Genomic DNA, 26,120 nt, shown 5'->3' on the forward strand with positions numbered 1-26,120 from the left:
AGATACCACCTCAGTCTTTCTTTTCCCCAACATCCCCCTCCGTCCTTGATTCCCTCCCTCCGTCACAACCGCAAACATGTCGGCCCCCGAAGCGAAGCCCCTGCCTTTCATCTACCAATTTGCGGCTGGTGAGTCTCAGTCCAATTGCGGGAGACCGCACAGCTCCGATACGGCGGGTAGCCGTGAACATTTGGTGCCTCGACAGAACAAGCAATGCGGCATGTGGCCGTGTGACGACTGTCCAGAGCGCACCAATACCGGCTACCTGAGCTTCCAAACACGTGAAGCAGTTGCTGACAGTACCCAGGTGCCGTGGCTGGTGTGTCAGAAGTGAGTGCGCGCAATCGGCAATGGAACGCATGTGGAACCTGGCAATGCTAATGGAGCATGTGCGCACAGATTCTGCTCATGTGAGTGTTGGACACAATCTTTGGTGTGTAATTGCTGACGTATCATCACAGGTACCCGCTGGACGTTGTCAAGACTCGAGTGTAAGGGATCGCTCGCTGCCAACCTTATGATGACCGCATCTAAACGTATATAGACAACTTCAAACCGGAAAGGAGGTCGGTGAAGAAGCCTACAATGGCATGGTCGACTGCTTCAGGAAGATTATCAAGCATGAAGGGTACGCCTGACCGCATGCAACATTTGAGGCTTCAAGCAGGACTGACGTCAAGCAGATCTTCAAGGCTGTACCGCGGTATCTCCGCGCCCATTTTGATGGAGGCTCCCAAGAGGTACGCGATCAATTTTCGAAGCCGTCGTTTCTAACGTGATCTGTCCCTGACACAACTCAGGGCCACCAAATTTGCAGCAAACGACTCATGGGGCGCCTTCTACCGCAACCTGTTCGGGCAGTCCAAGATGAACCAGTCGCTCTCCATTCTCACTGGCGCGACCGCCGGAGCGACCGAAGCTTTCGTCGTCGTCCCCTTTGAACTCGTCAAGATCCGGTTACAAGACAAGGCGCAATCGCACAAGTACAACGGCATGGTCGACTGCGTGACCAAGATTGTGAAGCAAGAAGGTCCCCTCACCCTCTACCAGGGTCTCGAGTCAACAATGTGGCGCCACATCCTGTGGAACGCAGGATACTTTGGCTGCATTTTCCAGGTCCGCGCCCTCATCCCCGCCGCCACCACAAAGAAGGGCCAAGTCACAAACGACTTGATTTCTGGCGCTGTCGGAGGAACCGTCGGTACCATCATCAACACGCCCATGGACGTGGTCAAGTCGCGCATCCAGAACTCGCCAAAGATCGCCGGCACAGTGCCCAAGTACAACTGGGCATGGCCTGCTCTCGGCACCGTCGCGAGGGAGGAAGGTTTCGGCGCTCTGTACAAGGGCTTCACTCCCAAGGTGCTGAGACTGGGTCCCGGAGGTGGTATCCTGCTCGTCGTCTACACGGGCGTCATGGACTTTTTCCGCAAGATGCGCGACGGGCAATGAGTGGTTGGCAGTAGGTAGCTTCAACGAGTCAAGATTAGCATGTAGTCTGTATTTTGCTACGTTTGCTTCGTTCTACGCGTTGAGCTGGCATAGATAGCATCCTTCATATGATTTCAGGGTGTTATATGAATATTCAGTCTCTGATGAAAACTTGCGCTCTTTCCATATGGCATCACGCCACATGACATGACCCTAAGCACCCCCACATCACAAAAGACCAAAGACGTGCAGAACCAGAAAGGTAGGAAGGTAAATGGTGCTTATTACCCACGACATATATATATATATATACATACATACATGTGCATATATATACCCGGTTTTCCCTCCCCATTGCGCAAAAAACCAAAGCAAACTCCCCGACAAGTGACAAGCACAAAAAACTTGAAAAAAACAAGACTAGACTAGACTAAACAAAGATGAGGGGGAAATTTCAAGACGGCCAACCAAATAACTCCTTCGCTGATGCACCGTGTGCGTAGACGAATATCCGTGGGAAAAACTAGAAAGGGATGAAAGGGTGGAAGGGGGTAGAGAAGAGGTAGGTTGGTGTTGGTTTCCAAGACAAGAGTGAGGTGGGTCGACATGTACATATGAATGGATAGGATAGGATATGATAGGATAAGGGAGAGAGGGGGTATACAATCTAAAGAACAGGGAGAAGTAAGACGCCAACCAAACCAACCAAACCAACCATCACCACCACAACCACAACACACTACGCATACGTAGAATTCGTCCGACTACTCAACGGCGTATTCCCACCCCCACTCGACTCCGAGCTCGGCGTCTGCGGCTGCGGCTCAAGACTAAGCTGCGCGCGCAGCGTCATAATCCACTCATGCTGCAGCAGTTCAACCGCGCTCGCCCTGCGCGCGGGGTCACGCTCAAAGCACTTTTTCAAAAAGTCGATGCCCGTATCGCTGAGCTGGTCTTTCGTGGGGAGCTGCGGCGGGTCGCCCTGCGCGATGTGGTACATGATAGCCCACTCGTTGTCCATGCTAGCCCATGGGCGGCGGCCGGTGGCCATCTCTAGGATGACGCACCCGAGCGACCAGATGTCGACTGCGCCGTGGCGGCCGGTGGAGCCGCCGCGGATTACCTCCGGGGACATGTACATGGGCGTGCCGGTCATGGAGCCCTGGCGGCCTTGGCGGGTGGCGTTGTGCTCGGCGGCGAGGGTGCGGCCTTGGCGCGCGATGAGCTTTGCGGCGCCGAAGTCGACGTATTTGATTACGCCGTTGTGGTCGAGGAGGATGTCTGGTGGGGTGTGTTAGCCGGAGGTAAGGGTGATGATGGGAGGTTAGGGGTGTGGCTTACTTTCAGGCTTGATGTCGCGGTGCACGACTCCTGCGTCGTGGAGGTAGGCGAGACCCTCCAACATCTGCAATGCGTAGACCATGATGACTGTTTCGTCTTCGATGCGGCCGTGTTCTAGCAGGCCGGCTAGAGAGCCGCCGGAGCAGTATTCCATGAAAATGTATACCTTGTCTCTGTGCGGTTCGATGCCGTAGTACGAGACGATGTTCGGGTGGTCGAGGACTTGGAGAACGCCCATTTCGTCTCTGATCTGAGCGACGATGGTGGGAATCAGTTGAGGGTCCTGGAGACGGATCTCCTTGACAGCCATGAGGTGGTTGGAATCCAGGTTCATGGCGGCGTACACGGATCCGAAAGTACCGCCACCGACGAACTGACCCTGCTGCCATCGCAGGGTGACGTTGGTAGCCGAGGAAGACAGGTAGGTGAGTGCTCGATCGGCTTCATTAGAGTCCTCGAGCACCCTACCCAGAGCCTGACGCTCAGCCTCCTTGTCTTTCCTGAACATGTCGATTTCATCCAGTCTCTGCACCCACTGCATCTGCGTCAATTCAATCGCCTCGTCGTCGTCCTTTGAGTTTGTGGGGTCCAGCGAGTTCTTCCCAGCAATGGCGTTCAAACGCTGTCGCTCGGCCTGAGCAGCGATCGTGGACCTTGCGCCCATGATATCAAAATGTGATATGAGGAGCGACATGCAACCACCGACCTTCATCCGTAGCTGAGCGTACTCCTCATCGCTTATAGACAGAATGTTCTGACCGCGAGTCATCATCATTGCAAACTCGAGTGCCACGACAGCCCATCGAAAGGTTTTGCGGTCCGACGCGATGCAGTCATCACAGATGAAGCTGACCCAATCGAGAGCCAGTCTGGTCAGTTTGATGTTGTTCATCGCACGACGGTTGTAGTCCATGTAGAGCACGGAACGTTGACCGAATTCTGTGGCGAAGGCGAAACAAGTCTGGATGAGATCCTGGCAGTCGAGACCAGTGGTCTGCTTGCGGACAATCTCGACGCTGTCCATGATGGTGTTGGAGAGTTTGTATGCCGTCTTCTTGATCTTTTGCAACTCCTGGTTGACTCTGGGCAGGTTGGCTCTCTGGTCGATCAGGGTGTTCAACTCGAAGCCAATGGCTTGCGAGAAAGACAGGTTAGCATTAGCGAGTCGCTGCTGCGAGCCATCCGCAACCAGACGTAGTCTTCCAGGTTTCAGGTCCAAGTGTGGTTCGTGAATGTCGGCTGACAGGCTCTGTCCAGACCAGTAGAGAGGCTCTTCTGGCCTGAGAATCAAGACATAGGGGTTGGAAGGGTCTTCTGGGCCCTCCTCTGTATGATAGCAGGTAGTGAGAAGAGACTGGATGTCCTTGGGCCGATCTATCAGAACCGGCGACGCAATGACATATACTCCTGTGTTGTTGCCACCAGTGGTTTCAACGAGGAAGTGGCCAGTAACGACCAAGGCTTCGTATAGATCGCCCAGTTGCTCCATGTCCAAGTCGATGTGGTTGATGTTGTATTCGGTGCAGTTCTCAAACCGTGTCGTCAAGATCCTCGAGAAACGGAAGAGCTTACGTTGCCGGACACGTACAGAGTCGAGTATTTGCTTGTACCGTTTCTCCATCTCCGAGCCCGTGAGCTCGTCTGGCCGACGCTGCAGCTCTCGCTCGAAATGGGCGCTGAGGCGGGTGAGTGACTTTGACGTGAGAATACTAAACTGCTCCGCTGTCTCGACGTCGCCGCCCTGGAGCTGCCTGCCGAGCTTGTTGCAGAAGTCCCACTCTTGCTCGAGGATTTCAGCCTCCTTGAAGGTGTTCTTGTTTGCGGCCAGCTTCCAGTTGAGCATCTTGAAGTAGAACTTGAGCGCGTCCAGCACGACCAGGTCGAAGTTCTCTTCGATGCACGGAGGCAGGTCCCAGCCTGGCTCGGGCCGCGAGATGACGAGGTAGCTTTCCTTGACCTGACCGGCCATTCTGAGCAGGATCTGGAACTGCACAATCATCTGCTCGGCCATCATGACGCCCTGCTGGGATGGGTCCTTGATCTTCTTGGCGTAGGAGAGTCGCACTTTGATGATCTCCTGCAGCAGACGCGAGGGGAAATTGATGAGAGTGAGCAGCTCCTCGATGTAGGGCGGGAGGTGGCGGTCGGCGAAGCCCTCGGCGTTGGCGATCAGCGTCGTCTTGGCCTTCTGGATGACCTTTTCCAGGGGGATGAGCAGGTTGGTGTCGCCCTGCAGCGACTTGAGGCCGTCCTCCTTGAGAATGCGGTCGATAAACGAAGACTCGTCGGTGAGGTGGTGGTCCTGCGAGGAGCGCGGGCGCGGCTTGGTGAAGTCGAGCTCCTCGTTGCCGACCCACTTGCGCAGGACGGACATCTCGGTGCTGATGAGGGCGATGGTGTTGTGCCAGGCGATGACGGCGTCGCAGGCGTCCTTGTAGGGCTGCGAGGCGGCGCGCGGGTAGGCGGCCTCGAGGGCCTGGCGGGTGGGGTAGGCGCCCTCGATCTTCTCGATCTTCTTGACAATGTCCTCGACCTGCTGGGCGGCCGTCTGGCCGGCCTCGGCGGCGCCCTCGACCTCGAAGGACACGATGCTCTCGAGGTGGGCGCGGGTGCGGCCGCGGGCGTCGTCGACGAGGCGGCGCTGGGCCTGCAGCGAGCGGCCGCACACCTTGGCGCGGATGCCCATCCAGATCTCGGCCTTCATGGTGCTGTCGCCCTGCGTCTCGGTGCTGCCGATCAGGCGCTTCTTCTCCTGCTTGACCACGTCGCCCGTCAGCACGTTGGCCAGCATCGAGTGCCACTCGAGGCGCTCGCGGTTGGCGGGGATCTTCAGCTCCTCAATCGACGGCTGCATGTCCTCGTTGCCGTACGACAGCAGCGTCTCCTGGTCGTAGGGGTCGTTCTCGCCATAGTCGGCCGTCGAGGGCGACTCCTCGTCCGTCTCCGAGTCGGTCGTGTAGCCGAGGCTGGGGGTGCGCAGCGGCGGGTCGAAGAAGTCGTCCTGCTCGTTCTCCTGGCGGATGCGCTGCACGTACGCCTTTTCCTGGGCGCGGTAGTCGGCGTTGGGGTTGCGGCGGGCGCGCGTGGCGGATGAGTTGCGGTGGCGGGCGGCCGTCGAGTTGAGCGAGAACTGCTGCGGGCGGCGGGCGGGCGCGTAGGCGTTGGACGGCGTGCGCAGGGCCTGGGGGCGCGTGGCCGAGACCGAGGCAGAGGCCGTCGAGCCAGCGCTGAGGCCGTTGGCGTGGGCGGCGGGCGGCAGGTCCGTCATGATGCTGTGGGGAGCGCGCACTGAGCGAGTCGGGCCCGCGGTGGTCCTGGAGGTGTAGGGCGCGCTGCTGAGGGGAGGCACGTCGTCGAGGGCGCTGCCAGAGGCGGGCGGCGCAAATTGATATTGCCCGTCGGCGCTGCCGAGCAGGTCGTGATCCTGGTCAAACTCGCTGCCAGAGGAGCCCGAGCTGTCCGTCCGCTGCGGCGTGTGGACGCCTGCCGCGGCCGTCGGCGGGTGTTCTGGCAGCGACGCCATGGGTCTGCCACTGAAGCGCACGCTTCGCACCGGTTCGCCCATTGTCTTGTATGCCAGTCCGCCGCGGGAGAGGGATCAGCGTGGCGGTGCAGTGGGGATGCGCACCAGGATGGACTGCGATTTCGATTTGCCGATTTGCGTTGCTGAGAGCATGGGAATGTCCAACCTACATGGCCGGCCGTCAGCCGTCTAGCCTCCCGCGCCGCTGCCTTGCATCATGTGAGCCATGCCGTTTTCCATGCGCCTGATTCGCCTGCCTCTGGCTGCCTCTGCAAATCGGAGCCATTGTGGCGCCGCCCTGTCACCCACGAGCCTCGACCCTGCCTGTCGCCACCGCCCATGCCATGACACGACGCTGGGACCATGCTGGAACCAATGTCTCCTGCCTTTACGTCCGCAATATGACATGCATGTCCAGCCATAATATGTTTCAGACTATTCAAATGAGCAGAAAAGGCAAGCATACGATACTGACACGGCCCTCACCTCTCCTGAATACGCAACCGTGCCCACGCCTGACCCTCGAATCTACCCAAACAACCTCTGCACAAATTCCCTAGGAGATTTGACCACGGCAGAAGCAGCCCAACCGACCATGTGGAAATTCACGTCCTCGACCTAATCCTCTCGCCTTGGTGCCCGTCTCCAACGACGCGTAATGAGGCACGTCAAGATGCGTTTCTGGAAGTGTTGAGGAACTCGTCCATCTAGGCAAAATCGTAGTTTGGGTGGAAACGCCGTAAGAGTCCGCGTGAAATGCTCAATCGCACCTAACTTTGCGATTCTCGTCATCGGCGAGCAAGTCATGACGTCGCGTATCCGACCACCCCGAGTAACCACAAAGTGTGCATGCAGAACATAAAGTAGACTTCAGCAGTTGCTGAACTGATAACTACAGTTACAACTATAGTCAGAACTACAGCTACAACTACAGCTTGAATCTAACCACCCACAACCATGTCCTCTGCAAACCAACCACTCCGCCAGTCGGGCGTCTATCGCAACCTCCCGTCCTTCGATCCATCGCTCAAAGGCCTGAAAGCAATAGTATGTGGTGCTTCGGGCATCTCAGGCTTCAACACAATACGCTCGCTCCTTGACACTCCAGACCGCTGGTCAACCGTCTACGCACTCTCCAGAAGCAAGTTGTCTGACAATCTACTGTCCCTTTTCACAAAAGAGCAAGCCTCGCGCATCAAGCACGTCTCGATTGATCTTGGATCTTCTGCCGAGGACATTGCAAAATCCCTCCGCGATGGCGACGTCTCTGCTGACTACGTCTTCTACTATGCCTACCTGCCACCCAAATCCGACAAGAACGCCATGGACCCCAGCCAGGCCGACGAGCTCGTCGAGGCAAACGTAGGCCCATTCAAAAACTTCCTCAACTCCCTACCCCTCGCGGGACTCAAGCCAAAACGCATCCTCCTCCAGACCGGAGGCAAGAACTACGGAGTGCACATTGGCCGTGTGCGCACACCCGTCGTCGAATCCGACCCGCAGCCCCGACACCTCATGCCCAACTTCTACTACCCACAAGAAGACGCACTAAAAGCCTTCTGCAAAGAGCACCCAGAAACATGCTGGAACGTGATCCGCCCCGCCGCAATCATCGGCACAACCGCCCACCCCTCAATGAACACATTCCTCATCTTCGCCGTCTACGCCGCCGTCCAAGCCCAGAAAGGACAACCCCTCGACTTCCCCTCCGACATCACTACCTGGCAGGCCGAAGGCTGCCACTCCTCCGCCCGCCTCACCGGCTTCCTGAGCGAATGGGCCATCCTAGAAGATAAGTGCGCAAACCAGGACTTCAACGCCCAGGACGGCGGGGCCATGACTTGGGACCGCTTCTTCAACGAGCTCGCCCGCTGGTACGGCGCACCGGGCGTCAGCCCCCTCACCACCGACGACGCAGCATTCAAGATCCAAACTACAGCCGGCGGCGCCGACGCACCTCTCGGCTACGGGCCCCCTCTGACCATCAAATCAACCTTCTCGTACGCCGACTGGGCAGCCGACAAGGCGAATAAGGCCGCTTGGCAGGAACTCGCGAAGAATTCCAACGGCCAGCTCGACGCCGATGTGTTCGATGGTAATATGCAGGACGCGCCCATGGCGGACTTTGTGTGGGCTAATTGGGGATCGCTGTCCATGAATAAGGCGAGGCGGTTGGGCTTCTGTGGGTTTGTCGATACGCTGGAGAGTGTGTTTGAGATGTTTGCGGATACGGCGAAATTGGGGTTGTTGCCTGAGATGAAGGTTGATGCTGCGAGGCCGCTGATGTGATGTACTGTAGTTTAATGTGTAATGATTTTGATGAGTATGTTTCTTTGGCTTGGTAGTAAGTGTTGTGGGGTTTGATGCTTTATGTTCATGATTCTGTGTATGGGTACGGGGTGTTGGTCTTGGGCTTGTATGTGTAATGTGTCTTCCCAAACTACATGATTTCCCAGTATGGCATGGTGAAATCAAGACTCTGATAAAATGCGTTCGACATACCTCCCAGCATCCCAATAAGAATGACTAACTCTACACCCACAGTGAGTAAATCCTACACTAGACCAACACCCGTACAGAACTACCATCCTATCTTGAAATAACAAGCCAAATCAGCATACACTACAAGAACAGTACATCACTATCACACACATATCCACCATCTCAAAACTCCTTACTACCACCATGTCTTCCTGTTAGTTTCCAGCGCATCCAAGCAGACGAATGTGATGCAGGGAAAACACAGTGTGATCGCTTTACGCACTATGCCTGTTAACGCGAGTGTGAGTACACAGTAATATGTAGTAACACAGAAGCAGACCTACGCAGACTGGCTGTTCTATATACATGCATACGGATACGCAGCCCGGGTATCTATTACTTACCCATCCCATACCTTTATTCCGCGCAGCGATCAGTATGAGACTTTACGTTAGCGGTGGGAAGTGTTTGGGCAATGGATAGTATCCTGTTCGTGAGTAATGTAACGTAACCTAAGGGGCGGATGAGGAATAGCGAGTTGGGGAGATAAGATGGCGTGTTAATCGCCTTTGTGCTGAGTGTTAGGATTTAAAGGGGTTGGTGTTGTTTTCGATGGACCTGGGAATGCAGCCTAGACGTCTCAGCAGTGAGTAGTAGAGTACCACGTCAGTGTGGTTTATACTGCGGTGGGTGGGTGGGTTTGATTTGAGAGGATGTGCAGGTTTGCTGTTTTATGCTGTTTGGCTTGGGGGTTTATGTCTTGGAGAGGCCAAGGGGGTTTGGGAAGAGGGATGTGTGGATGAGTGTTTGTGTTGAGAGATAGTAGTTTTATTGCGTTGTGGTTTCTTTGCTGTGTATTTCTCGGGAGAAGGGTAACGGTTCTTGGTGTTGGGGGGTATAGGGGGGTGGATTAGGACTCTTACTTTTAGTTTTGGGAGTCTTGGGTAGGTTCAGGCAGGGGTGTAGATCATGATCATTGTATAATCCTCTATATAGAGAGACATTCTGATTTGTTCCTCACTTTACAATACAAAGCAGTGTAGAGAGCAGTCTATCGTCTGTGTCTTCTACCTGATAAGATTGCAGGGTGATTACCCAGCGTGGTATTCTAGTGTAAGACACGCATATATCGTTCTAAAATTATCTTTCTGTTGGAGTTTGACTCTGTCCCAAGTCAATCATCCCACTAAACTAGACTATTTTCACTCAGAGATGCACTGTAAGCCACCACTTTTAGCTACCTCATGTGTGAGATTTTCTTACAAAGACTCCAGAACAGAGAGCTTTGTAGCTACTGGTGAGTCTTGCGCTATAGTTTTATAGGCGTGGTGATGGTAACTTTATTGGCTTGGTAGGTGTTGTTATGGTGCTGAATCTATTATGTTACAGTTAGCAATTGATTGGAACGCAGCCATATGTACATGCCAAGGCAAGTGACATCAAGTGACCAATGTTTCAGCCTTGCTGCAACCACCAGGCTGATCTAGGTGCTTGACGTGGCAGAGAGGCTGTGCAAATTGACGACTACATGCTTTCGCGCTCATCCCTCCTCATCATGTTCCGCCCACCATGTCTTTCGGTTTCTCTGTCGGGGATTTCATCGCGGTGGGAAAGCTGATCAGCGAGGCAATCAGCTGCCTCCAGGCTGTAGGCGGAGCCAGATCAGAGTACCAAGAGCTCATCAGGGAATTCCAGGCTCTCGACGCAGCCTTACGCCACCTCGACCGACTCAACAGCAACGACCCCGATTCAACGCGCGTGGATTCTATCAAATATGCAGCCTTGAGTTGTCGCCATCCACTGGAGGAATTCCTGGCCAAGATCAAGAGATATGAGAATTCGTTGGACAGCCGGAGCTGTTCTGGTGCTGTGAGAAGCACTGCAGATAAGATCCGATGGACATTTGGGCAGAAAGACGACATCAAACGCCTGCAGACTTATCTCAATGTGCACATCGGTACAATCAACATGCTGCTAGCGCAGTATGGCCTGGAACGCATCCACGTCACCAGCAAGAAATCAGAGGCAGACGCGCTGCGTATCTACGAACAGGTGAATACTACACAGACCATGGTGATAGGCCTACAACAGAGCGTACCCGCACAAGCTCTGGTCTTGCACAAGGTATATTCGATGCTCGGCAGTGTTTATGACCTGGTGCGTGGCGATATCAAGTCCTCCCTGGATCACTTGGAGCAGATTGTCTCCACAATATGGTACGTCAGATCGTTGGGTGTACTTGACATTTTCAAGCAAATTAATGTCTTATCCTTAACCCGCTGATGCTTACGCCAGTGTGACAACACAACAAATCTATACCGTCGTAGTCCAAATTCGCGATTCGGCAATGCCAGTAGACACTCGTTGGACGCATTTCCAGGCACCGCTTGTGGTCGAAGACGCCCTGGGCTACAAGTTTCCTGTCCCGTCAGAGTACGACTTCGAGATGCTGGTGACGATCATCCAGCAGCGATTTAAGTCTGGATCGGGCGCCAGAGAGGTTAGGGCCGGGAACTATGAGCTCTGCCGGACGAGGAGGAAGTCTGAAGTAGTTACAGCTACTTCTCGCCTTGTGCCGGGCACGGCGATCACTATGGCTATTATCGTCGCCATACCGTCAAACAGAGACACGGTCTGCCTCAAAATTACGAAATGTCCAATGCCCCATTGTAGATCCTCGGAAATCTCTCAGTGTCAAGATACTGGCGGGTCTGTTTGGTAAGATTGTCCAGGCAGGGGTCTGCGGGTAATCACTGATATTATACAATTGTAGTCACGCTTGCAATGTCTGGTTTGGTCCATCCATCAAGAAGCGGAACACTCCTGAGAAACACGTTGGTTTCATCGAGGAGATCGAGACCGCTACGGATGTGTCCTCGAAAAAGAGAAAATGGGCGGACACTGACGCCGATGACCAAGGTTCTTTGAGGAACATAAAATGGACCCTGGATCGAAGCACATCGCCGTGCGAGTTTTGTAACAATATTTACATCGGCGAATACCGGGAGCGCAATTTGATCAGGCACAGAATGGTCCGACACGAAGAATGGCCTAAAGCGACATTAGCCTGTATAGTCGATAATTGTGCTAAAACATTTGTGAGTAACGCTGGTATGTTAGCACATTGTCGGAGATCTCATGGCATACCTCGCACAATTCCGTTGCCGTAAGACGAGGATGAGAAAGCTGAACTGGCGGCGTATCAGGCTGTCGAGGATGCCAAGTTTGCCCGTGTTGACATCTACTCCTCCAACAACAAGAGGCCCGCATCGAGAGAGAAAGGTGAAGATGCAAGCGCCACAAATCTATCGATGAGACCGGTGAACGTATCGAGGCTTGATACTACGTCAAAGGGAGAAGGGAGAAGGGAGAAGGGAGTTTGGCGTTGATGACTTGTGATATAAAACATTCAAAATAGCGGAATGTTAGTCACTTTATCAACCATCTTTTGTCCAAATCCGCGTGAAGACATGGTAAAACCAACGCCAGCCACCAATAGTTGTAAGACTGTCCTAGATTTCGTTGCTGTGCCAGGTGACCAGTCAGCTGCATTTTCAGTCAAAGGTGCTCAGAAAATCTAGGAAGGTGCAAATTTACAGCCAGTGTCGGAAGAAGCTATGGGTGCACTGCGAGAGATTGCAGGGGGGCTTTGATTTACCGCTACATACGGTGAGTATATGTGCAAACCAACGTGCAAAGAGGAGACAAGAGAGGTTTAGATTCAAAACACGAAAGGATGGGTGGCCTGTACAGTGAGCTGTCTCTGTCATGTCGAGCTAGTTAATCAAGGTCGTGCTAGCAAGCCACGTCCGTTGCCCGTAAAGCTAATCGCCTTGTAATCGGGTGTGTGCTTCAATTAAATTGGCAGAAACTACAGTGGTTATGTTAACCACTGCTATAGAAGAAACATCTTCTTCGTCCAAGGGTTGGAGATTTTCTTCGTTGCGTGAGAAAATAAAGATGTTGTGATTGGTATCATGATCTTGGGTCGATTTGATCCCAAACGCTTTCATGGGGCTTACATGGTCATAGTTTATTCACTGGAATAAAGCTCTGAGAGTAATGCAGTCAAGACTTAAAAATTTCATTTAAAAACTGGTACTTGCAGTCCCGAGCTCTACAAATGACGTTTTGCTTCATTTAATGGAGACTAATAGACGTACAGTCTTGTCTATTTTACAGAAATAATTGATCCTTTTACCAACACCCAGCCGCCGTAGCAATTTTTCCAAATTTGACCATTGCATGTTGAAAATCAAGATAATTTTCCAACCTAAGATTGCCTCTGAACTGCGGTGCTTACTCGGAGGGTCACTGTAAGTACCTACACAGGCTTGAATCGTGGGATTTGCTCATGAGCGCGTTGTGGGTCAGCTCGGTGATGTTCTATGGAGTCGGCTACCTGATGCTCCGATCGGGATTTCTGATGATCTTCGGTCCCGATGTAGTCATTCTACTAGCCCGATCAGGATTCCCGGATCGAATCTGTGTCCATTACAACACTTCTCGCTTCGAAACTGTGTGAAAGTATATTTGTGCTAGAGATCTGCAAGTCGTCCAGGTTAACCAGCGGGGCACGCATGAGGAAACATCTTATACGAGAACCCAGGACAGCTCGGCGACTACTGCTGCCGCTCTCGAATCGGGTCACAGACTGCCTGCGAGTGCAGGCACGTACTGTGTATGCAAGTTATCAGCATGCTGTCACGATGAGACTATCACTAGATAACGATGAGGAGTGCGCGATGTGTAGTGAAGAAACGCTTCGCAAAGAGGGCAGACGCCTAATCCGTCCTGGATGTGTATGCGTGAGGCGACGCTTGAGGAAGCAAAAAGTGCGTATCGCAACGACTGCTCAAGATACAGGGTTTACGAATCAGTCCTCAGAATGCATGCGAGGAAAGTCCGGACATCGAATACGGAAGTTCCTCCAGGCACTACACTGCGCTTAGCGACGGGACTAGCCGTTCGCAGCATGCTACTGGCGGGCTAATAGGTGAGCATCAGGTTGGAGTCTTGAAGACGTGTTATTCCTCAGATCTCCAATACTTGGTAGACATGTAGTCTACAACACGTGCTAGTTGTTCCACATACGGCCATAGGACGTAAAAACAAGGCTTCACGTTTGCTCTGCTCTGTTTAAACAACGTACCGGCAGACTAGCATGCTGTCGTATGTGTAGTGGATGTGCACGTTGATGATAGTCCGACGACTCCATATGACGATATTTCTATGCCCCCTGTCGAAAGAGCCAGGACTACTTCAATCACAGGTGTTTCTTTTTGCGAAGTGCTGATATATATAGCAAGTCGTAATGCTATATGACAGTGGTAGTTGAATATCAATATGTTTGATAGGGACGATAATGCTAATATTGTAGCTGCTATCAGAGGTGGTAAGACTTGAAATAAGTTAGAGACTTGAGAAACTCAACTTCATTGCGTGACCTTGACTCCAAACCTAAATATGACTCCCACGAACGAAGAGCGGCACGTCCGTCCGTTCCAGCACATACACCCAGTGCATGGTCTTGGGTCTATGCGTGATTGAGTCGCCGTTGTTCGCGTTTGGCAGTTGCTGTTCTGGCACGTCAATCTCGTGCTTGCCCACTACCTTCCATAAGAGCCCAGGGTCCGGAAAGCCATTATCGATCACGTCTTGAGAGACCTTCTCGAACACGTTGACAAAGGGATAGCGGCCCTGCGAGTAGGAAAGAGATATCCATCGACCCCTGGGTCTGATGACGAGGGCAAGGTGGACGGCCATGATGTATAGAGGGTGTAGGGGTCCAGATCGTTCGAGGTCCAACTTTATGGGCACCTCTGGGCGGATGCCGATGGGATATGGAAGCGGGACATCGACGTCGTCTGCACAGGCGATAGAGTCGGAGGTGGATTTGTCGACTATTACCGAGTATGTACTAGAATTACAGGCGCCGAGTAATGATCTATGACTGAGGAGATCCACAGCGTCCCAGCGCATATGCCTGAACTGTTGATGGGTGTTTACGGCTAAAGATGTGCGTGGCCGATCATGTTCCTTAGTGCTCTTGTTAATTGAGCTGATCGCCATAATGTCTGCTTTGGTTGTAGCAATATTGGTGGTATCTTGATGTTTATGCTCCTCATCTATACCGCATATCTCTGATTCGCGCTTCTTTCCAACGTCGATAGCGACCTCCGAGTAGTCTAGATTATGTATTTGCTGTGGGTCATCTACATGTACCCTGAGGTGAAAAGACAATAGCGATGTTCCACATCCTACGTGTAGCAGCTCAGGTCTATGCTCGTCCGTATATTTCAAAGCGTCGGTGATGAACGGGTCAAGTGCAGTGGGTGCTTCAAGCCATTCAAATGGTGTCGAATTTGCGGCAAATCGATGATTCCAGTAGCCCTGTGATCCAAATGCTGGCGGAGGGGAAGGCATTATGACCGAGTCCTCGAGCGGTGAAATCGATACCTGTTACAAGCCCTTGGGTTTGATTTCCAATGTTAAGCCAATGTTGTTGAGTCGATATAGGTAGAACAAAGGTGCCAAAACGTCGGGAAGAACAGCGACTGCTAGGGCCTTGGCGTGACTCCACCGTAACGTCGCCGTGAGTTTCTCCAAAATTGAGATCGCCCGAGCACGCCCTTCCGGAAGACGATCTGTTAGGGATTAGACGGTCCTTTGATTGCTGCGCACGTAGCTCTGTAAACGCGGGGTTACTCCAGCGCGACACGGCATTCCCTCAACTTTTGTCTGCTTCACATTCTGTAAGCTTCTTCACACTCATCACCGGCTACGGTACCCTGCTTCGCATCTGCAGAAGAACTGTGTGGCTTGGCATTACTATGCCAGTCCATTTCCTTCTGCAGATTCAAGACGCGCTGCTATCGACCATTGACAGGTCGTGGAACGAGTGGCGACCACGACCTTGTTACGATCCCGGACGACATCTCATGCCACCCCAGGGGGTTGTTTCAGAAAAACGTCTGTCTCAGCAATGGTCTCCTCCCACGGCCTTGTCAATACAACTGTAGTGCTTAGCTGAAGTATATGCCCTTCACCAAGTATCAAACCCTTCCAAGTACTCTATAGACTGGTCAGACATCATTTTAATAGCAGTACAAATCAGCAGATGGACAACAACGTAATCGGCCAAAGAGCAAAGAGCGGGGTGTGGTTTGTGCTTGGGAAGCGGATCGCAGTAGAAAGGGTTGCAAGGCCCAACGTCCTTCACAGTCCACGCGCCGTTGCGCTGGCCATTCACATTTCCTCAGAGCATAATCACAATCACAGGCCTAACCCTGTTGTGCCACTTTGCTGGTTTTCACAGGCCTACCTTTTCTCTTCTCCTCCAGTAAGAAGCTGTCTCTAGTCTTCTTCAAAAACAAGCTCTTGTTGTCCATAGTGAATGATATCGGAAGCCTATTGATCCCTTTGTAACGTTCCAGGCTGTCACAGTATATGGCCAGGGGTTGTTCATATTAGAACTATTTCCAGATCGTCGATCTTTTCAAAGTATATTCACGTCCTCGTCCCCAATAATACCCGCAGCTTCCTTGCAAGCATCATTTGCTCTTGGCGATACTACCTCGTCTGTATATATGAAGGAAAATCCACCACCCCTCCCTACCACTCGTTCTATCTTTGCTACAGGTTTCCACCATGGGCAACACATCGAGCAGTGCAGTACAAAAGTGCCTCGAAGGCGCCGTAGGAAGTGACAACGTAGCCTTCAAGGGTGCACCGTTGTTCCAGATCACCCACGTCAAGCCGTATAACCTCGATATACCTGTTTCACCGGCTGCGGTTACTTACCCTGATTCAACCGAGCAAGTCGCTGCTGTCGTCAATTGTGCAGTTGAAAATGGGCTAAAAGTGCAGCCGCGCTGTGGTGGACATTCGTATGCTAATTACGGTGAGTTTGGAAGATCACAGTGGACTTTACACAGCAAACCAGTTTTCGTCAAAGCTATTCAAGTGCTCCGGCCTCTTATCATATCGCCATGCTAACGCTAAGATATAGGTATTGGAGGGCAAGACAATACCATTGTTGTGGACATGAAACATTTTCAACAGTTTTCCATGGATCAATCGACCTGGCAGGCCACGATTGGTGGCGGTACCCTCCTGGACGACGTGTCAAAACGGCTTCACGAGAATGGGAAACGAGCGATGGCTCACGGCACCTGTCCCCAAGTGGGTATCGGGGGTCATGCGACTATAGGTGGCTTGGGTCCATCGTCTCGAATGTGGGGCTCAGCATTGGACCACGTCGAAGAGGTAGAGATTGTATTAGCCAACTCGTCAGTCATTCGCGCTTCCGAGAAGCAGAACTCGGACGTATTCTTCGCCAGCAAAGGTGCGGCAGCTGGATTCGGTATCATCACTGAGTTCAAGGTGCGCACACAGGCCGAGCCGGGCAAGGCCGTGCTTTACTCGTACAACATCCACGGCGGAGATGCCGCTGCCAAGGCAAATGCATTCAAGCAGTGGCAGAAATTGATCTCAGATCCAACGCTCTCTCGCAAGTTTGCCAGTCAGTTCATCCTTACTGAGCAATTTGGCGCTATTATCACTGGCACCTTTTTTGGATCCCAACAAGAATTCGACGGGCTCAACATCTCTGCCAGACTACCGAGCAACGATGAGTCTGTCCTCGAACTCAAAGACTGGTATGTACTTTGTTCATCTTGGCTGGAAACGCAAGTTTGAACTCTTGCTAATGGTTCTGCAGGCTTGGCGTAGTCGGGCATTGGGCTGAGGATGTCGCTCTGGACATTGTTGGTGGCATTCAATCCAACTTTTATGCCAAATCACTCGCCTACACTGAAGACGACATCATCCCCGACGACGGTGTTGACAAACTCTTCCAATACATCGACAAAGCGGACAAAGGCGGAGCTGTCTGGTTCGTCATCTGGGACCTAGAAGGTGGAGCTACTAACGATGTTGCGCCCGACGCCACAGCATACGGCCATCGGGATGCTCTCTTCTACCATCAGGTGTACGCAGTAAATCCCTTTGGCAATGTCAATGCCAAGACAAAGGATTTCCTAGCTGGCGTCAACAACGTTATTGCAGACGCACTTCCGAACAACGATAAGGGCGCATACGCAGGCTACGTAGATCCGGCTCTAGGAGAAAATAGTGCTAGCCTGTATTGGGGTGGCAACGTCGAGAAACTGCGTCGGATTAAGAAGGATATAGACCCATTGGATATATTTCACAATCCTCAGAGCATCAGGCCTGCGGAGTAGGTGGACGACAAGAGCTCCTTATCCATCAGGAAAAATATGATCTCATCTCTATGGGCTTGTGAACAGAATGAGATTAGACAACTAGGCTTTGAGGCTTCCTCTTGCAAACTCTTTATATCTTTATACCTGAGTACTTGTCCACAATATCAACCAATCACCAATCTTATCCTTGCACAGACTGGTTGTTCTTCTTTTCTGTAGTTATCATTGGCAAATGGAAGCATAAGCTCATAAGTTTCGAAACCAGATCACATAATTGAGTTCAAAAGCGGACTATGGTATAATGATTGACATATGCCGATAAATTCTAGTATGCCCAGCGAACAATTTCATCCAGGAAACACAGTTATAAGATATGTGCAGGTCTGATGGTACGTCTTCCTCTGTGATAAGATCTGCTGATGTCCTTTCAGAGTCGTCTGAGATTGAAAGTGTAATAATCTCTGATTAAGACATCCGCCAGCCAGCGACTCACGCCTAAGTCCGAAGGGAGTGTTGGCGTAACAGAACACGGCTTACCTTCTCAAGACCTACAGTGCTATCTCCAATCTAGTGTGAGTGACTCAAAACGAGGAGAGGTAGCTCAAAGAAAGTTGAATTCCTGCTGAAAGAATGTGTCGGTCTTTTTAGGGAATTCCACATAACATTTCAAAAGTTGCAGAAACATACATCAGGGAGAGCGATCCAGCTTTGACACGACGATAACATGATGTAGTCGGAGAGTTCAAATCACAGGCCTGAACAAAGTATTGCGAGATTTCTAACCCTTTGAAACCGCTCATACGTGCCAGTCTTCGAGAACTCACCTTCTCTTCTTCATACAACACGCGTTGTCTAGTCCCTTTGTCCAGAATCAGTATTCAATCGCAAACGATAAGAAATCAGAACTTGAGCGTTATGATTTCACCGCCTTCTACTCTCGATACGCCCACAAATCCTGCATTCTTATTCAAGCGATCGCTGCAGTCTCTCACTACTGAGCTCAGGGATAGGTCATTTATTTCCCTCCACGTTTGCATTTGTTACGGGCTGGGATCTCCTTGCTTCTACCTCACACCTGATGAGTCCTATAATTCTATGAAACCATCGGAAATAACAGCTACTGTTGACCGCAGAGTCCCTGTCCACGCGTGTGCAAAGGGATAACCCACTCATCAGAAAGGCGCTCTTGATACCAGGACAGCTCTGCATGGCAATATCAACACGAGTACCTTGAGATGCGTATACAAGAACAACGCCTTAATGCAAACGGCGTCACCTTTTCTCTCCGAAACCTTTGTTGTTGCCGCGCAGTGTTACTTTGATTTCGGTTGTGGTTTCTCCCTGCCCCCGCATGCTGTCTTTCAAAACCCCACTTATGTCCGCCTGTCCAGCCGCATGTGAATTCCTCTGCTGCGTGTGCAAGAAAGAATGGCAACCAATCGTTGCGCCAAGCGAAAAACACCGACGCACGAGTGACGTATGCTGACACATGACGAATCCGATAAATTCATTCCTGCGTGGGATAAGGCTCTACGAATGCTCAATCGTGAAGTTTGCCACGTACCGTAAAACTCCTGCTCTTTCGTTTACTGCTAGCAGGGGGATGTAGCGGCTGAAGATTAGCACAACCTCACTAATTGGCTGGACATCGCTCTGACTGCGGGGAAAAGTGGAAAATCTTGGGACTATCATCCTGTACTAGGCTTAGTACCCGTGTTGAGCCTCTGACCCCCTTCTAGCAGTAAGCGAAAGAGCAGGAGTTTTACGGTATGCATCGTGTAACCGACACCCATTGAGGCAACGCGCCTTGCCCCTTCGAATGCACGCTTCCTGCCGGTTGGGATTAGTCAAGCATTCTGCAGAATCTGTCCATGCGCTGAGGCATCGTAATCGAATCCTGCATATCTGACAGGTTTCATACATCAGGTACGACCTCAACGCCTTGACCTCTAATATTTAGGCAGTACGTGTCATGGGGCAAAGGCTGAGAACCTTATCTACTATGTAAGCTTTGCTGTATGCAAGACCTATGGGTCATCCTGGGAAAGAAACTCAACAAGGAGATGGGTCATGGAAATATAACCCCCGACACCCCCGGTCGATCCCTTAGTTCTGGCTATGCCCAAGCAATGGAAGCAGCGCAGGCTGCACCCTTGCAAAAAAGGCACGATGCATCTCTAGTGGAAATCTAATGTTCGTCCTTGTAGTGAACGATATGGGGGCTAAGCAATAGTACGCAACGGCATTGATCCAAGCTCACACTTTCATAACTGGGTCGCAACGAACAAAACGGCGGCATCCTAGCAGGGCAGTACGGGCAAAGTGCTAAATCCAAATGTCGGTGAACAGACAGTGATATCGGACGATGTTGATCAAACAGCCACATGCCTCCGGTTTTGGGTATTGTGATCCTTATGGATTTTAATTGGGAGTGAAGGACGGGCCGCCGTGTAAGCATTCCTACCCGAGCAGGGATGGCGGTGCCCTGGCTAATATGAATCCCTGGGACCGGGATCACGTAGGCTAGGATAACTAGGAAAGTTTATCGAGACAACCTACATTATGAGCATGCAACTGGGATACAGCCCCGTTTCCTCGTAATCGACAGGTTCCACTATCGCTGCGAGCGAAGATTGTATGTAAAATGACGGGGCCATAATGATTATTAGATGTGAACAAACTCGTCATATGCGGCCAGGTTTGCAGTAGAATGTTAGCATTGCGCCAGAAAAAGCTCTGAGTGCAGCTGTTACTTGAAGCTCGACCTCACTGTAATACTCGAGGGAACTGCTTTAGAAGTTGCCCAATACTAGAACCCAAATTGATGCGAAACCTCTCGACCTAATTGTTCAATTTCAATTGAACAACAGTAATCGATCGAGACTAGTGACTTGTGTCGAATCTGGGAGGCCAGCAATGCCAGAAACTCACAAAATCTAAATAGGGTGAAATTGTGTTTGCTACTTTTGTTGGTTAGGTGGACAGGCCAGGATGTGCTCAAGCGCGCGTGTGTCAGCCGTCTTTGGTGTTTCAAGCTCCGCAGTGACATTTCGTGGCTTGGGGATCTACTCTCGACGATAGACGCTTGGTGGACACTTACTGTAATGTTTTCATACATCTAGGCTGCGATGTCATGAGCGCGACGGATTCAGTACCTATTGACAGCTCGAGATAGCCTAATGTGACTATCGTTTAGATGCAGGGGCCAAGGGCTCGACTCCAGAAAGTCGAGACCTCAGCCCAAACCGATGCAAGGGTTGAGTGCGGAGAAGAGGTTGGGATGGATGCACGTGGATCTTACGTGCGTAAAGACGCAATTGGGTGTTGCCAAAGAGGGACTTTTCGATCGCCCAACTAAGACAGACTTGTACGAGGCGTACTGACACGAGTCCACATGTTCTCTAAGATCACAGTTGCTTCGTGTTGATCTCACCCTCGCTTGACAAAACCAGCTAGCCCGAATATTTGCAAGCGTACTCTACTTATTTTCGAAAGATTGCGTGAACACAACTCTTCCGCGACACGTTTTTTTGTCGCCCATCTACCTATTTTTGGCATACACTGCAGCCGACACAGACGCGGACAATTGTTCCTCTTTCTGTGATTGATAGTTTGCCGCGAGTCGCGATGTAGCGACTCGCTGCCATGAAACACATCAACAGTTGGTTCAGTGGCCCGACGTCCTTACGCTCGGTATACGATTTATCGTGGCGCCAAAGCTTACGGGTAAACCCGAATGTCGTGCATTGAGGTGCGGACAAAACACTCGATATCAAGCACTCATAGTAGCAACCACCCTGGAGATAAAGGCTTATCGGCAAGTCGATATTGCTATGCACATTTGCGGGGTTGGCCGGATGAGCTTCCCCAGTCGTGGGGAGGGTGGTGCGCTCGCGCCGGTGGCTGGTTGCAATCCAGATCGGTACATCCCATTTTGAACAAGACGTGCGTGCAGTATGTATGTCTGCTGGGACACCCCTTGACGTGGCTGCGGTTATGGTGGGTAGGATCGAAATGTGATTAAGAAAGGCTGGGAGCCCATGTAAATTGCGTTTGAGTCCGTTCGCGACAATCCACTTGCGTTCTTCATTATCAATTTTCGGCATGCTTGTCGCCCCCAGATGTTAGTTCTACCAGATCCTAGACTCCATTAGGGTCAATGCACAATTAAGGGCCACAAGTTCCCATGAGTCGGCAAACGTGGGAAAACTCTGTGTCTTTGACACAGCTATTCTCAGGGACGCTTTGTCACCGTCTTCTCTGCCAATAGCTGCCTCACTGTGTTACTAGATCCCTGGCACCTGTTGGATCTTGAGCACGGCTCCAGTTGCACCCAGATACCGGGAAGTGGATACCATAATAGACGGGTCCTGCACAATAAAGTTTGGCAGTAGGAGTGAATACAACTTGGTCAAGGTCGCGGGAGGCCTGTGGCTCCCGCTGTCCGTGCGACTGGTAGACCAGTACGTCCATGTTATATTGATCGAATCACAGGACGGACCTATCGAGGCATCGACTGGATCCAAAACACGCAACGTCCTTCCTGTCGTCGTAGACGATGAAGCACACCACTCCATCATGTCCAACCGGCAATCTTGAGAGAGATCTGCAGAGCTCACGGGCATAACTCGGCTTGTGTCGGTCACCTCATAGCCTTGTGGCTGGAGCATGCCCGCCGCTGGAGCATGCCCGTCGCTGCGTGAACCGACGATGCGGAGGCAGAGCCGGTCGGTGCCCATGATGCATGGACATGCGCTCGGTTGAAGATGATGCGAGTCCCAAGCTCCTGCAGAGCCGTTACAGGAGAAGCCCCCAAATGGACCTGGCGTTCGTGTCCACTATCACTGTGCTATCGGCTGATTGGCATGCCGCAGACAGACTTGGCTTGTACCATGCTCAGCACGCAGCCTCGTGCCCGTCGTCATTGTAGTATAACATAAAGTTTCCTAGCGTCTGCGGTCCAGGATCCGGGGTTGTCATGGCTCTCTCTGTCGGACCCGTCGTTGCCGCGCTCTGTCTCCTTGCACACGCCGAGTCATCCCTTGGCACCCGTCTACTAATCATCTTTATCACCCCTCTGCCCCCGATACATTGTTGTCTCGTCGAGTCTTTCTCCATCACCCTAAGGCATCCACCTCTTGTCTATCGTCGTCTTCGCAGTCATAGCGTTGCGAGTCTACTCGTACACCAGGATTTACCGCTCGACAAGTAATACTAGGCTCCAACACAACCATCCGGGTCTTGACCACCAAGTAGACGGCTGGCTCATCGGACAAGAGTCAACATCTACCGGTAGCTGGGCGTGTCTCGATCCATCAGGATGGAGCCGCGTCGCGCTTTCGTTCATACCACCCAGCCTTGCGAAAGCAATCGTCCAAACGAGGCATGGGGCCAACGCAACGACTCATCTATAGGCGTCGAGGATAACGGTTGGGAATCGAGACCACCCTCATGCAACGATGAGTTCATATCAAACACCCACGCTCCAACCTTCTCGAATGAGCAGCAGTCGTATCACCGTCCAGGCGGCTACTTGTCGAACATAGACCAAATCCAAGAAAATCGAGGAACCGTCCAGGGCAGTTTCCATCTCGAACAGAGGAACTTTGGGAGCCGATCCCAGCCGTTGTCACATAGTCGTCAGCCTGAGCAAGTCTTGTCAACCGCTGGTCAGGATCGGCATTGCGCGTGGAACTCACGCTCCGAACCCACATCACTCCAGACACCCTGGGCACCACCCAGTCAATCACAATACATCGACACTCGACCTCACCCCCAGGTGAGCACCAACCACCATGTTCGTGCTTTCGCACATGGACCACACACCGAGACAGAGCCTCAACAGCTCTTTCCCTGTTCAGCAAACGATGCTGCTAGGTACAACCCACTGCACGTCGCAGATCACTTGAAGCAGTATGAACAAGATGTTTATCCATACCACAACCAACCTGTCATGGCGCAATCCAATTTGTCCACGAATCCAGATCCGAATACTCCCTTCACAATCGGAAGAGAGCTCTCACTGGACAACGATGAACCGCCCTGGTCGACCGTATGTAAGAGACAAGACGGACTGCGAGGGATGGGTGACCCAATAGCTCGTATGGTGGAACACGTAGGATCATCCATCACTGGTCATACCAGCAACACCGACGGGATTGTCATGTCGAACTCGGATACCACCAACCCCTCAACGTTGGATTCATCATTCGATGACGACGTTGACGGTCTAATGGTGAGCAGCCAGGCGACCATCGGCCCTAGTCAACCCATGCAGGTAGACCAGTCGTACGCTCCGGATACATCGCAGGGCGTATCGATAGAGAATCGAGCGATGCGAAAGCCACATGAACCGCCGTTTCAGCTGGCTGTACGGCAAAGCACTCCAGTGCCGAGAACTCTAACTGCGTTCCAGCAGGGGTTCGGTCCGCCTTCAATGTGAGTTCAGTGCATCTTCTGTTAGGCTTGACAATTTTACTAATTGCAACAGGTCTGACGGAAGCGATCATTGGCTTTCAGTCTCGCCATCCCAGGCGACAAACTCTGAACCCCCTTCCCCTGCAAACTCATCCACGCCCGCACACCTTCCTTGCGAGGTTTGTAAGACGGTGTTTACCGGCCAATATCGGAAGGGCAATTTGAATAGGCACAAAAGGCATAAGCACAAAGAGGCAGAAGCGGAATATCCTTGTGAAGATGATAATTGTGCCAAGACTTTCAAGAGAATGGATGCTCGGATCAAACATTATCGGAGACAACATAGACACCTTGCTGTGGGCCCATGTATACGTCGCACAGTTTCGTCGCCGCGTCGATCTATCGATGTGACCGGTGGACGTATCGAGGATTCGTGGTTCGTCGACAGTCAAGCCTCGAGTCTTTTAGTAAATCCAGCGGACGGAACCCAAAATTATTATTCCGGCTACGCATATGCTGTTCAGCAATTTGCTCAGCCAGACTTACGCGAACATGATCTGCAGAAGATCGGAACTCAGCATGAGTAACTGCCATCGGACCAGGCTTGAAGTCGCACCATTTATGCCTGATCGAACCCGAAGCCTATGCTATCTCTTTCTTACCCTCGATGGGGATTACACCTTGTGTTGCTCTTCAATGTTCTGTGGATGCGGTGGGCATGGGTCTCGAGGCCTATACCAGTCGTAAGCCAGCTTCGTCAAAACTTGTTTGAGATCCACAACCAGCAAAACCAGGTGTTTGAGAGCGTTTCCAGCTGTACTGGTCATGCCAGGTACTGCACACATGGCCTCGACGGAGAAGTCTGCTCTCCGTCAAAGCTACACTACCTTTTTCTTTTGCTCTGTTTGGTCAATGTCTTCGCAGGAGACAGTATTTGCAAAGCTTGAAGTCTTTTTCTTGCCCAAGTTCTTGAAAAAAGTATCCCAACGCCAAAAAAACACAACTTTCGTGCTTTCTTTTCTGTTCTTCTCTTTGTTTGCATCTCATTGTTATGACCTCTGCACGCCTGATATCGACGACGTAGCCACACTCATTTATGATAATCGACGATGTTATTCAAATATTCAAACTCGTGGGACACGATTCAGGTCTGGATTTGGCGTTTTGGTTGCTTGGGATACGTTGACGACGAGGTTCTTTGCTTTGCGATACGTTGTTGTTCCGTGAGGACTTGGATACGCCAATGTTGGCTGGTTGCGGGCAACGGTGTGAGCAAAGTTGGTCGTTGACCTCGCTCGCGTTGTGAGGTCGTTGAGGAAGAGCAAGAGCTTAGCTGGATGCCAATAGGGAGATCATGCACTAGTGGTCATTAGCGAAAGAACGTTCATTAAAAGGCTTGAGGCAATTACATTCAACGCTTTGACTCATCTCCGTGCTTATTGCCCATCGTGGACAACGCACATACAATGCGCAACATCGTCTGACTATACCGGTTCACGATCGTGTCGGTGAGCACCCTCTACCTATATCCCGAGACAGCCGCTGCGACGACGATGGCCCTGCACGAGGCGAGCGAGCGTGAAGACAGGTTCTAGGAAGGTCCGCGACTGCGAGAAGAGCACGAATGAGATGGTAGTCGCGACGAGTGCAAGTATCTGCAGCGTCCCAGAAAGGAGGCCTCGAGTGTCAGATGGTGGACG

At 51.8% G+C, this 26,120-nt stretch overlaps 10 protein-coding genes across 10 annotated transcripts; 6 read left to right on the forward strand and 4 right to left on the reverse strand.

Moving 5' to 3' along the window:
• The first annotated feature begins 30 nt into the window (after positions 1 to 30).
• On the forward strand, positions 31 to 1,628 carry P153DRAFT_365054 (mitochondrial carrier). Its single transcript, XM_033667745.1, has 7 exons — positions 31 to 128; positions 308 to 330; positions 400 to 410; positions 462 to 491; positions 545 to 628; positions 684 to 740; positions 801 to 1,628. The coding sequence occupies exons 1-7, from the start codon at positions 77 to 79 to the stop codon at positions 1,450 to 1,452; spliced, it is 909 nt and encodes a 302-aa protein (XP_033525859.1). The 5' UTR covers positions 31 to 76; the 3' UTR covers positions 1,453 to 1,628.
• Positions 1,629 to 1,809: 181 nt separating this feature from the next.
• On the reverse strand, positions 1,810 to 6,392 carry P153DRAFT_394807 (Ssk2-type MAP kinase). The gene is made up of 2 exons (XM_033671342.1): positions 2,773 to 6,392; positions 1,810 to 2,712 (listed from the first exon to the last, which is right to left on the reverse strand). Exons 1-2 carry the CDS (start codon positions 6,335 to 6,337, stop codon positions 2,171 to 2,173), a joined length of 4,107 nt encoding a protein of 1,368 aa, XP_033525860.1. The 5' UTR covers positions 6,338 to 6,392; the 3' UTR covers positions 1,810 to 2,170.
• Positions 6,393 to 7,054: 662 nt separating this feature from the next.
• P153DRAFT_196104 (uncharacterized protein) lies at positions 7,055 to 8,955 on the forward strand. The gene has a single exon (XM_033662460.1). The coding sequence runs from the start codon at positions 7,253 to 7,255 to the stop codon at positions 8,582 to 8,584; it is 1,332 nt and encodes a 443-aa protein (XP_033525861.1). The 5' UTR covers positions 7,055 to 7,252; the 3' UTR covers positions 8,585 to 8,955.
• A 1,390-nt stretch (positions 8,956 to 10,345) lies between these two features.
• On the forward strand, positions 10,346 to 11,498 carry P153DRAFT_374341 (uncharacterized protein; the record flags this gene model as incomplete). Its single annotated transcript, XM_033669510.1, has 2 exons — positions 10,346 to 10,992; positions 11,072 to 11,498. 2 exons carry the CDS (start codon positions 10,346 to 10,348, stop codon positions 11,496 to 11,498), a joined length of 1,074 nt encoding a protein of 357 aa, XP_033525862.1.
• Positions 11,499 to 13,775: 2,277 nt separating this feature from the next.
• On the reverse strand, positions 13,776 to 15,415 carry P153DRAFT_365057 (uncharacterized protein). Its single transcript, XM_033667746.1, has one exon. The coding sequence runs from the start codon at positions 15,200 to 15,202 to the stop codon at positions 14,237 to 14,239; it is 966 nt and encodes a 321-aa protein (XP_033525863.1). The 5' UTR covers positions 15,203 to 15,415; the 3' UTR covers positions 13,776 to 14,236.
• A 911-nt stretch (positions 15,416 to 16,326) lies between these two features.
• On the forward strand, positions 16,327 to 18,250 carry P153DRAFT_311899 (Glucooligosaccharide oxidase). The gene is made up of 3 exons (XM_033664824.1): positions 16,327 to 16,679; positions 16,788 to 17,436; positions 17,499 to 18,250. The coding sequence occupies exons 1-3, from the start codon at positions 16,427 to 16,429 to the stop codon at positions 18,019 to 18,021; spliced, it is 1,425 nt and encodes a 474-aa protein (XP_033525864.1). The 5' UTR covers positions 16,327 to 16,426; the 3' UTR covers positions 18,022 to 18,250.
• A 3,084-nt stretch (positions 18,251 to 21,334) lies between these two features.
• On the reverse strand, positions 21,335 to 22,199 carry P153DRAFT_196230 (uncharacterized protein). Its single transcript, XM_033662461.1, has one exon. The coding sequence runs from the start codon at positions 22,107 to 22,109 to the stop codon at positions 21,549 to 21,551; it is 561 nt and encodes a 186-aa protein (XP_033525865.1). The 5' UTR covers positions 22,110 to 22,199; the 3' UTR covers positions 21,335 to 21,548.
• P153DRAFT_196240 (uncharacterized protein) lies at positions 22,200 to 23,033 on the reverse strand. Its single transcript, XM_033662462.1, has one exon. The coding sequence runs from the start codon at positions 22,740 to 22,742 to the stop codon at positions 22,290 to 22,292; it is 453 nt and encodes a 150-aa protein (XP_033525866.1). The 5' UTR covers positions 22,743 to 23,033; the 3' UTR covers positions 22,200 to 22,289.
• A 290-nt stretch (positions 23,034 to 23,323) lies between these two features.
• On the forward strand, positions 23,324 to 25,007 carry P153DRAFT_383581 (uncharacterized protein; the record flags this gene model as incomplete). The annotated part of the gene is made up of 2 exons (XM_033670247.1): positions 23,324 to 24,441; positions 24,494 to 25,007. 2 exons carry the CDS (start codon positions 23,324 to 23,326, stop codon positions 25,005 to 25,007), a joined length of 1,632 nt encoding a protein of 543 aa, XP_033525867.1.
• A 119-nt stretch (positions 25,008 to 25,126) lies between these two features.
• Positions 25,127 to 25,825, forward strand: P153DRAFT_196242 (uncharacterized protein). Its single transcript, XM_033662463.1, has one exon. It carries the CDS (start codon positions 25,246 to 25,248, stop codon positions 25,645 to 25,647), a length of 402 nt encoding a protein of 133 aa, XP_033525868.1. The 5' UTR covers positions 25,127 to 25,245; the 3' UTR covers positions 25,648 to 25,825.
• The last annotated feature ends 295 nt before the right edge of the window (positions 25,826 to 26,120 follow it).

Source organism: Dothidotthia symphoricarpi (genome assembly GCF_010015815.1).
Source record: "Dothidotthia symphoricarpi CBS 119687 unplaced genomic scaffold P153scaffold_6, whole genome shotgun sequence".
Lineage (NCBI taxonomy): Eukaryota > Fungi > Ascomycota > Dothideomycetes > Pleosporales > Dothidotthiaceae > Dothidotthia > Dothidotthia symphoricarpi.